General features: G+C 43.5%; 1 protein-coding gene across 1 annotated transcript; it reads right to left on the bottom strand.

Moving 5' to 3' along the window:
• Positions 1-5,541: 5,541 nt before the first annotated feature.
• On the bottom strand, positions 5,542-6,495 carry LOC128847939 (olfactory receptor 10A7-like). The gene has a single exon (XM_054047665.1). The coding sequence runs from the start codon at positions 6,493-6,495 to the stop codon at positions 5,542-5,544; it is 954 nt and encodes a 317-aa protein (XP_053903640.1).
• Between the last annotated feature and the right edge of the window lie 5,848 nt (positions 6,496-12,343).

Below are 12,343 nucleotides of genomic sequence, written 5' to 3'. Positions count from 1 at the left end.
AAACTGTTCAAATGAAAAATTTCATCCAGTTCTAATCCCGAATGCTAGAATGATGCCCTAACTACTGGAACATCCTTCATATCTTCCTCCTTCACAGCTTCCACCTTTTTCCCTTCTCTGTGCCCCCCACCCCTCTCCTCAGCATATCTGCCCTCACTTCTTTTCATTTAGCCAAATCCTTCCTAACTAAACCCCACCCCAAAGCAATAACACTGCTCTACAGCCAAAATGCTTCTGAAATAAATGTAGTCAAACTTTACTAATTCTGGGTCACTGAGAACGAAAATGATGCTTAAAATTGTTGATTGGCTCTAGTGTTCAAGATATGCTATTGGGTCACTATATACGACCCTTGACTTGGGAATGGTGGAGGATAAGTGAGTTATAAAGGGAAGGGATCTCAATTTAAACCAGAAATGACTAAAATACGTCTTTGACTGGATCTATGAATAAATCTATGACTGGGTTTGAACAGTACTTGCTTTTTAGGCAAAACAATGAATGATGCAATCTGAAGCTGGTATTGCATCATACATGATATGAATTGCATCATGTTATTCCTAGAAGTCATGGATGATGCAATCATAACGAAGCTTACATCACTCTGCTGAACAAATTGCCCTATATCAGCTCTAGAAATCATACAGTGTCGTGCTCTCTTATTTGTCAGTGTTTGATTTTGCAAAGGGACACATTTCTGTTTAGCCAAAGTGAGCAGAGATGCCTCGTACTTGTGTGAACAGTGCAGATAACTTGTGCTATGTTTGTGGTGAAGTGACTTTTGCATCACAGAAGCACAGTATAACCACTATGGTTAAGAAAGCCTATCACCTTTATTTTGGCTGCAAAATTGGAGATCAGGACAAGAGGTGGGCTCCACACATATGCTGCAACACTTGTGCAACAAATCTTCACCAGTGGTTGAACAGGAAAAGGAAATCTATGCCTTTTGCAGTGCCAATGATTTGGAGAGATCCAACAAATCATACCAGCAATTGTTACTTCTACATGGTGCCTCCAGTTGGGAAAGGTGTGTCAAAGAAGAAAAAGTGGACTGTGCATTATCCAAACATTCCATCAGCTATACGCCCAGTACCCCACGGAGAAGGACTGCCGGTTCCTGATGCACCAGAATCATTCTCACCTGAGTCAGACGAGGAAGAGGATGAAACTTCTTGTCCTGAAACATCAATGTCACAGGATCCACATTTTCTCCCATCCTCCTCCTCTGAACCACACCTCATAACACAAGGTCAACTGAATGACCTTGTCAAGGATTTGGAACTACCCAGGAGTAAGGCAGAGCTGTTGGGCTCCAGAGTATAGCAGTGGAATCTCCTGGCAGGTATTGTTAGGGTTTCCATGTTCCGTGACCGTCAAAAGGATCTTGTCCCATTCTTCTTCATGGAAGGTGATCTTGTAGCCTGCAACAACATCGATGGTGTGATGGCAGCTTTCAACATCGTTCACGATCCAGATGAGTGGAGACTGTTCATTGATTCATCGAAGACGAGTCTTAAAGCTGTTTTACTGCATAATGGCAATGTTTTGCCATCAATACCAGTTGGTCATGCAGTCCATATGAAGGAAACCTATGACAACATGAAACAACTTTTGAGGTGCATAAACTATGACCAACATCAGTGGCAGCTTTGTGGCGATTTGAAGGTTGTTGCTCTCTTGCTTGGTCTGTAGACTGGATACACAAAGTACTGCTGTTTTCTCTGCAAATGGGATAGTCGTGCAAGAGATTCCCACTACATCAAGAAAGATTGGCCACTCCGACAGTCATTGGAGCCTGGGAGGAAAAGTGTTCAGCATCCACCACTTGTTGAATCAAGGAAGATTTTGTTATCACCCTTACACATCAAGCTGGGTCTGATGAAGAACTTTGTCAAGGCCATTGACAAAACACAAGCAGCTTTCAAGTACCACTGTGGAAAATTTCCAAGGTTAAGTGAAGCTAAGATAAAGGAAGGTGTCTTTGTTGGTCCTCAGATTCGTGAACTTCTTCAAGATGATGCATTTGACCATGCACTGCGTGGCAAGGAAAAGACGGCATGGAAAGCCTTCCAGTTAGTGGGAATAAATTTTCTCGGAAACAACAAGGCAGACAACTACAGGTTGTTGGTGGAAAACCTCCTCAAAGCATACAAAAGCCTTGGTTGCAACATGTCACTAAAGATACATTTTTTGCACTCTCGTCTAGATTTTTTTCCACCATACTGCGGAGCAGTGAGCGACGAGCACGGCGAGCGATTTCACCAGGACATTGCAACAATGGAGAAACGCTATCGGGGCAAATAGAGCCCATCAATAGCCAATCTGTTGTTTTAATTGTCATATTTGAATTCAGTACGTCAAAATACATAATAAATAGCACATCTTATCTCTGAAGCAGATGACTTCTCAAAAATTGTAGACCAGTTGTCAAGGCTGGATCCCCACTTTGAACTTTAGGGTACAAATGTAGGGGCCTGCATGAAAAACTTCTAAGCTTAACTACCAGCTTAGCTCTGGTTCGGCTGCCACCATTTCAATGGATTCCCTTCCTGGGAAACCTTGAAAAACCTTCACCAAATCCCTGGTGAAAACAAATCCAAACCCCTTGGATCTTAAAACAAGGAGAAATTAACCATTCCCCCTCCTTCCTCCCACCAACTCCTGGTGAATCAAGTTCCAACCCCCCTGGGATCTACAACAGGGAGAAATTAACCATCCCCCCTCCTTCCTCCCACCAACTCCTGGTAAATCAAGATCCAAAACCCTTGGATCTTAAAACAAGGAAAAATCAATTAGGTTCTTAAAAAGAAGGCTTTTAATTAAAGAAAAAGGTAAAAATCATCTCTGTAAAATCAGTATGGAAATTAACCTTACAGGGTAATCAAACTTAAAGAGCTCAGAGGACTCCCCTCTAGTCTCAGGTTCAAAGTACAGCAAACAAAGATAAACACTCTAGTAAAAGGTACATTTACAAGTTGAGAAAAACAAAGGAAAACTAACATGCCTTGCCTGGCTATTTACTTACAAGTTTGAAATAGGAGAGACTTGTTTAGAAAGATGTGGAGAACCTGGATTGATGTCTGGTCCCTCTCAGTCCCGAGAACGAACACACTCCCAAACAAAGAACACAAACAACAGCCTTCCCCCCCCAAGATTTGAAAGTATCTTGTCCCCTTATTGGTCCTTTAGGTCAGATGCCAGCCAGGTTACCTGAGCTTCTTAACCCTTTACAGGGAAAAGGATTTTGGAGTCTCTGGCCAGGAGGGGTTTTATAGTACTGTACACAGGACAGCTATTACCCTTCCCTTTATAGTTATGACACCAGTGTAATCAGAATTAAAACCAAAAAGGCACGGCTCTTCTGTGACTTTGGGAGGCTCTGACTCTCTTTCTTCTGTTGTCTCTAGACTTGGTAGAACTCAGGTTTTATTTTTTTATCATTTCAATGGATAATATTGATGTTTATTTTTAAACATTGTTTATTAGTTGTATTGATTTAAATTTTCACAGTTGTGGGAAATTATGAGGGGGTCAGACAGTTATTTAATGACAGTAGCTGTTGAGGTTCAAAATGTTAAAGCTTTGTAACCACTAAAACACAAAGTCAGCATCATGTCACAATATACAGAGTAAATATCCCTCAATCAAACTCTAATTGGGTCTCAAACAGCATTTTTCTTACTTCGCCTAACTGTAAATTTTTCACACCCCTGCCTGACTGATAAAAGTTTTATCTCCAAAAGTGCTAGTGTAGACAAAGCCCGAGACACTCTTACTCTGTGTTTGTACATTGCACGGCAAAATGGGGGCAGGGCCAGGTTTCTGGATGGTCCTATTACAGCATGGCCATAATACAAAGGAATAATGATAATAATATCGCTTTGTTAATAGTTATAAAAGCTGCATTCTAGAGGGCACTTTAGAGAATTACTGATGCCCTGTAGTGCCCATAGTATAGTATAGCTACCCCCTTCCCATCCCTCACTCTCTACGAGGGTAGCCATTAAACAGTACAGCATCCCCTTTGTCATCAGTTGCCTTGTTTGCCATCCAATGGCTCCTACATGAATAAATGCCTGTTTCTCAATCCTCACCTTCTGCTTGTGGGGTCAGTAGTTTATGGCCTGTAGAAAGCACGGGAAGTTAACTAATGAGAACGGGGAGGCGTTACCCTATCAGGGGCCAAAGGATGGTGTAGTGATAGGACATCTGCATTCAACTCCCAGCTCAACCACAGACTTTCTGTGTGTGGATTTGGGCATGTCTCGTAATCTGCCCTGTGCCTCTGTAATCGGGGATTTGAATTCCCAACCTCCCAGCAGTGATTGAGAGGTGACCTGTCATTTTATTTTTGTGATACATTTTTTTATTAATTTTCATGAAGAAACAAACAAGAAAAATGGTTACAGCTTGTACATGTCACCCAACACTGCACATTTTACAGGCTTGCTAAAAAAATATGCAATTACGCAACTTTGCAACTTGTCAAAACTAGGCAATACAAAATCAGCCAAACCTTGCATGTGAGGGAGGGGGTAACAACAATTTGAAAAAAGACACAAATTGGCCCAAAAAAAGGAAGTTGGGGAATGGGGGCAGGAAGCGGGAGGGAGAAAGCAGAGAGGTCCAGTGGAATGGAAGTCAGACATTATTTCAGCATTCTTTATCCAAAAGTATCTGGAAACAAGGTCCAAATTTCTTCAAATTCATATGATTTCTCCCCATATCGACAAGCTCTTCTTCCTTGAGGTGTCCCATTGTTAATGTTGGTGATGGCCATGTCATATACCTAGATAGGATGAGGTGAACTGATCATGTCCCACCATTGAACACACAACAGGTTATGAAAATTCTATGTGCTCTGAAAAGTCTTGGAGTCTCAAGTGCAATTCCCCAATGGCTGAGGCACCCAAAATCAGTGTATACTTTCAAATATCTTGTCATTCAGCCAAGATTGTCAAGGGACCTAAGGGAGTTAGGTAACACAACCCCATTGAAATTTGGACCCCTAGCCCCCTTAGGATCCTTCGATAATCCCAGTGTAAATTGTTCTTTTATCCTATATTCTTACTTTGGTTTAATGCTTGGAATTGCCTAACTCGAGCCAAGTGTAATACAGTTCAATTTTATTATGAATATAAAGATCCTGGTATTGATTTATCTCACATATCAGATATTTGCACATCCTCAAAAATTCTAGCAGCACATTCCGAAAGACCTAGTCAGAACTGGGGGGGAGGGATAGCTCAGTGGTTTGAGCATTGGCCTGCTAAACCCAGGGTTGTGAGTTCAATCCTTGAGGGGGCCACTTGGGGATGTGGGGCAAAATCAGTACTTGGTCCTGCTAGTGAAGGCAGGGGGCTGGACTTGATGACCTTTCAAGGTCCCTTCCAGTTCTAGGAGATGGGATATCTCCATTATAAAAAAAAAAAAAAAAAAACTAGGGACCACCCAGAATCTGTTTCTATAAAACAATAAACCAGCTCTGCATCTCACCATTTCCCCTTAAAACAGTAAGAAACAAAAACCTTGTGATTTCTAATTTCTTGTAAAATCTACACATTTAGTGGCAATTTTTCTCAGGGCCTCTTTCACCTCCTTGTTTCTCAGGCTGTATATGAAAGGATTGGCCATAGGCGTCAGAATTGTGTAGCAGACAGAGAACACTTTGTTTAGGTCTCTTAGTGTGTTGTTTTTTGGTAGCAGATATACAATGATTAGGGTCCCATAGAAAATGGTCACCACAATGAGGTGAGAGGAGCACGTGGAAAATGCCTTTTGCCTCCCGGTGGTGGAAGGGATTCTCAGGATGGTGATGATGATATACACATAGGACATCATGGTTAATACAAATGGAGGCAGAGTGAATATAGCAGCCAGGATGGTAATGACAAGCTCTGTCTGGTTGGTGCCATTGCAGTATAGATTTAACATTTCTGTGGATTCACAGTAGAAATGATCAATTTCATTGGGGCCACAGAAAGTTAATTGTAACATAAGAAATAGTACAATGATAACAGCCAGAAATCCATTTATCCAAGACCCAGCTGCTAACTGCAGGCAGAACCTGGCATTCATGAGGGCTGCATAATGCAGCGGTTTGCATATCGCCAAATACCGATCATATGACATCACTGCTAGCAGATAGCATTCTGCACCAGCAAAGAAACTAACAAAATAAAATTGTGTCATACAACCACTAACAGAAATGGTCTTGTCCCCTGTCAGGAAACTGACCAGAATCCTGGGCAGGAGGGTGGAGGTGTAGCAGGTCTCCAAGCAGGACAAGTTCCCTAGGAAGAAGTACATGGGGATGTGAAGGTGCTGATCAGCCACAACTAGCGCAACAATGAGGATGTTCCCGGCCAAGGTCACAATGTAGATCACTAGAAACAGCAGGAAGAGTAGAGTCAGCAGTTCAGGGAGATCCCCGAATCCCAGGAGGATGAATTCTGTGATGGACGTTTGATTCCCCCCTTCTGTGTTTGCCATGGGGTGTATCTAGGAAGGATAAAAACTGAAGAAGAGAAAAATACTTCTTGGAGATGATTGGCAAAAAAATACTTAAGCTTTAACCCAGCAAAGAAGAAGTTGGGGGGAAGGAAGCCCCCTGGATCAGTAATGGAGTTGCAGGAACAGAGCTGGCCGGCATGTTGACTCTTTGGATATATTATCGTAAGTTTTATGCAGTAGATTTAACAAAATATCAACCTCTCTCAAACCAGACCAGGAACTCAGTTGCTATATTGATGGGTCTGAGAGCCCACAGTAATGGGCAGCCATTTATACACACACGGTTTGATTCACATCCTCTCATATCTCTTCTCATGACAAAGTTTGTCCAAATGTGGGATACCATTACTGAGAAAGTCTTCATATTTTTGTATAAGCCAAATCAATCAATCAATCTAGTGTTGGAGGTGAGACTAGTGGATCTAATGGTCTTTTGTGGCTTTCTAATCTATAAATCTATGAATGTACCTCTGTGATTCTTTCACACTGTTACACAGTTCCAAAATACCAAAAATTCCCAACAGGTAGAGCCAGATTTACCACCTTTAGGAAATATTAATAAGTGTTGAAAACTGTTTCCACTATATAAGTTGTGGAACCTGAAAATGCTGTTAAATTGTGCTGGGAATTCTCTCCCTGTAACATGAATTCATGGACTATTAAGGCTGAGACTTCAATAGTGCTCTAAAGGAGTTAGGCACCTGCTCTTCTTGACGAGTTGGGCACCTAAATCCATTAAGGCACTTAGAAAATTCCAACCAATATTGGTAGGAAAGTTAAAACTTTTAATTCACTGATTTGTCTATTCCTTTTGGATCTCTCTCTCTCTCTCTCTCCTTAAGCAATCAGCTGTATATCCATCTTTCTATCACCCATGTATATCGAATGGATGCTGTGTGTCTTCAGGCTACAGCATCCATGTTTCACCAGCCGTATTTATCTCCAGCAGCTACAACTGGCTTTGTCCCCTCCTATGGTATCCTCTCTTGGACATTGTGACCAATTTGAACCTCTAGTGACTCAGGATGGCCTCTTCAAAAACAGGTGTGATTGACTGGTTCACAGAAACATAACTAGCAGAGGGAAACAGGGTTCAAACAATAAAATCCGATGCACATATTGTCTATCTAAACACTGCCTTTCCTTGCCAGTTTAAGCAGGTTCCACTTAACCCAGATACCCCCCCAAGAACAATGAGGCAGGTTGCCCCCTGCAACCCCAGCCTCTCGGACAGTCTGACACCCCAATCAGAATCTCTCCCCACTTATTCATAGATTCCAAGGCCAGAAGGGTCCCTGGGATCATCTAGTCTGAACTGCTGTGAAACACAGGCCGTAAGACTTCCCTGAATTAATTCCTGTTTGAACTAGAGCAGATCCTTTAGAAAAAAAACATCCAATTCTGATTTAAAAATTTCCACTGATGGGAAATCCACCACGACTCTTTGGTAAATTGTTCCAATGCTTAATTACCCTCACTGATAAAAACTGTGCCTTATTTCCAGTATGAATTTGTTGAGCTTCAACTTCCAGCCATTGGATCTTGTTATATCTTTCTCTGCTAGATTGACGAGCCAACCATGATCACATTTCTGTTCCCCACATGGTCACTTACAGACCGTGATCAGTTCACCACTTAACCTGCTCCTTGCTAAACTGAACTGATTGAACTCCTTGAGTCTTTCCAATCCTTTATTCATCCTCATGGCTATTCGCTGAACCCTTCGTGAATTGTGAATTGTGGGCACAATTCCAGCAGTGGTCGCACCAGTGCCAAATACAGAAGTAAAATAGCCTCTCTGCTCCAGATTACCCTGTTTATATATGCAAGCATCACATTAACCCTTTGAGCCACAGGCTGTCTTTTTATCCACGCCAAAGTCCCTTAGTTCAGGGTTCCTGCCCAAAGGTCCCCTGGGGGTCTGAGAAGGGCACCTGACCCTGACTACACTGGTTCATGCAGTGTAGTAGCTGAAAGCTTGTCTCTCTCACCAATGGAAGTTGGTCCAATAAGAGATATTACCTCACCCACCCCGTATCTCTAATACACTACTTCATGCATTTCTCCTTTTGAGCATCAGACCATTGAGGAATGTCTACAGCTACCATGAGGGGATCCTTGCAGAATTTAACCCTTAGCTACCCATACTACAGCCACCCAAAGCAACTGTAAGTATCAGCAGGACTTGGACCTGGGCCTGTAAGGTTAATGGGTAAGTAATATCCCCATACCACCACCTGCCCATGCCTGTAGCTGACTCATTCCCAGTGGCCCATAATCTGCAGTGGTTGTATGCCACGGTAAATTCCATCCAGCATGATCGGACTGACAGTGGTCTTGGCTCCTTGACCCTATATTCACCAACGGGGCGCACCAAGAAGTGTCCAGGCAACAATGCGGCTCCCAGCCAGCTGCCATGACCACCCCGCTTCTCTGTGTCTGAAGTTCTGGTACTGACCTCGGCTCGGACTTGGATTCTGATTCCTGATTGACCCCTGGAAACCCAACTGGGATGCCAATGCCTGGTTTTGACCCTTGTCCCAATTCCTGATTCTGTCTCCGTCTCTGACCCTCAGCTTGAATCTTGACCCTGATACTGACTCTGACCCCTGGCTTCAGTTCCGGGATCTCAAGCTCCTATCACTTATCCTACCTACCTTTGCCCAGCATCCTGACTCAAACTATGTATCGTAAAAATGAATACAGACACTTCCCACATTCTTCACAGAAGGTGAATCTTAAATTGTGTGACAAAGCTCCAAGCCTGTATTGTGGGTCCCGCGCTTCCTGGCGGATATAGTGGCCTCAGAAGCTCACTGAGGCCCTCAATATGACCTCCCTTTTCCAGTAAGGCGGCAAAGGTTACAGATTATTGAGCTACTTTCATCACCGGCCTGTATGGGAGGTGGAATACCCACACTCTCTGTTGCTTCTTAGAGCTCCTTAGGGACAGTTTGGTCTCCTGCCTGGATCCAAGTCTGTTTCCCCTTTCAAAGGGATCTCTGTGGATCATGGGGGGGAGGAGGGAAGAAAGGGGGAACCTGGGGCCACCCTCTACTCCAGGTTCTAACCCAGGGACCCTAATGATAGCAGCTGTTAGCGGCTTCCCTCCTCAACTGACATTGCTTTGATTCCCTGAGACACTTCACCGTACTCCCCTTTTTCCAAGCTTCACTCTTACCTCAGGGTACAGTAATGCTTCCTCTCCTCCAGCTCCTTTCACCTGGGCTCATCTCAAGAGAGATGGAAAGGAGAGCTTTTAAAGCAGTATAAGTGGGACCTTAATTGATTCCAGCTGTCTCCATTAGCCTAACAGTCTTACGTGACCCTCTGTCAGTTAATTGAGGTCAGGTGCCAGCATTAGTCTAACGACCTTAACAGGATAAATTGGCATCAGGTGTCTTGATTGGCCTGGAGTAGCCCTTGTTTGGCTATCCAGGGAACAGGGCTCTGCTCATTCTGAGGCTGATATATGTGCCTTCCACTACCCTCTTATATCCTTCTGGCCTGAGTCCGTCACATATGCTAATGCTTAATTACTCAAGCACTTTAATACCCCGGTTTGGAAGGTGATATATAAATGCAAAGCAGCAGCAGTTTGGAATTGGGTGCTTACCTCTATTCATAGGACAGCTCACACTTGAGTATATGAACTCATTTCTCAGGCTTTGAGACAAGGTGGGTGAGGTAATACCTTTTATTGGACACATTTCTGTTGGTGAGAGACAAGTTTTCGACTACGCAGAGCTCTTCAGGATTTGAGAGACAGGACTTGGTTCCACTGAGATTCTTGTCTTTCATCATTCTGCAGAAACGGGACTCTCTCATTAGAGAGACCTGCAGTTACCTGAAGGGATGAGCTGGTGCATGTGATCTACCTTTGGAAAATGGGCTTCCCCTTCGATTTAATAAGTGTAAATGCTCTCTCATATTTGTATTCTTTCTTCATGCTTTTCAATACAGTCCCACTTCAACCTTTCTCCCACTTGGTTCATTTTCTATCTCCAAAGCTTTGTAGCTAACAATTCCCAGTGTGACTTGCAATTATACAAGTCCCATTGTACATCATGTTTTAGTCTAATGATCCTTTGTGGAAAATATTTTAGATCATGGACAAACACCAGCTTACATTTTTGGGAGATACCTGTCAAGGTGATGGCCAGTAATAATGTACTTGCACTGCCCTTTTATTAGTATTCAAAATATTTTGCCTTCTAATGGGCATTTTTGAAAATAGCTGCCCATATCTCACTCTTAGAACATGCTGCCATCTACTGGCCATTTTATAGCATAACTTTTTGATTATTGCATTGTCTATTGTACTCTATTGGTCACTAATCAGTATTTCTGACGCCCCTCTCATATTTCGTCTACTCTGGTGCCATCTAGTGTCGATTTCCCAGCATGACAGCCTGTTTCTCCTCTCCTCTAGTGGATTCTTCTCATTATAGCTGCCTCTTTCCCTTTCTTGACGCTGTCACCTGGTAGCTGTTATTTAGTATAACAGCCCATAACTCACTCCATAACATATGTTACTATCCACCTTTCATTACGCAGCATAGAGGGCCTATGCTCTTCAGTGCTCTCTACTCAACACTTACACACCATTATACAGCTTCACCTCCCTTTCCATCAGTCAGTTGGCAACATAACTCCTTTCTTGCCCTTCCACTTTGGCTGCTGTTCATTGGCCAGCACCGCTACACCTTTCCCATTCCTCTGCCCTCTAGTGGCCCTAGACAGCATAATCACATCTCTCCTCATTTCTTACCTACTGCTTGGTGTGCACTGTTCCAAATTATAGCTACTGGGAACAAAATAGTACAAAAAAATGATTGCAACATTATTGGTTACAAGAGCACAAACAGCAGCAGCAGCTCTCAAAGGTTTATCAGGGGGTTCCCATACATCCAGTGCCTTTCTGTTGATGTGGGGTCTGTTTCCAATGGAACTGCATAGATTGAAGCTACAATGACAGAATCTCAGTGGTTCTCCAGGCTGAGATTCTCAGAGGTGTCTAAGGGAGATAAGCGTCCAACTCCCATTTCAAAGGGATTTGGGTGACTAACTTTGTTAGGTCCCTTGGGAAATGACTTCTGCAGAGTTGGAGCCCTGCAATTCTCACTGGTGCCCAGCTCCCCTGCCTCTGACCAAGCCCTGACATGTTCCCAGTGACTGAGCCAGCACTGCCCTGTTTGGCATCACAGGAGTTCTGCCCATTGGTAGGTGGTAGCCACTTCCTCTCCCCATAGGTTGCTTCACCCCCTGAGGAGAGGGCCCTGCATGGAGCACAGCTATCTCTGGTACCTGGGACTGACTAGACACTGTGCCCTCAGAAATAGCCCTCTCGAACATTGCACTTGTTGCAGTCAGTAACAGGCCCCCTCCCCTTGAACTGGTGGAAGCAGAGAAGCTGGTGTCCAGAGGTCCCTGCAGGGACCCGGTTATTTGCATGTGAGTGCAGTGAAACGGGTTGGTTTGCAGAGGGCTATGATGATAATAAGCACAATTTCAGGGGTGGCAGATTTCCCAGGCTTACGTCCCCACATATGCTGCACAAGGAGTTACTATTTTTATTGTCCAAACATTTATTTTTATCATAGATGGATTTTATACATATCAAAAAATTGGTTAAAGTTTTGTCTCCATTCAGCCTAATGCCCAGTTAATAACTGCATGATGGGAACATGGCTATGGCCACCTCCCTCCCTGGTCCTTCCACTGAGATGGACAACACTGAGTGCTGAGATTGTCACTGGGACTTTTCAACTTAATTTTAATGGGGGCTGATTGCTGAAATCACCCGGTCAGCTTTGAAAACCTCAGG

Source organism: Malaclemys terrapin, chromosome 13 (genome assembly GCF_027887155.1).
Source record: "Malaclemys terrapin pileata isolate rMalTer1 chromosome 13, rMalTer1.hap1, whole genome shotgun sequence".
NCBI lineage: Eukaryota > Metazoa > Chordata > Testudines > Emydidae > Malaclemys > Malaclemys terrapin.
Note: the sequence above shows the minus strand (reverse complement) of the source record. Positions and strands in the feature narration are given on the sequence as shown.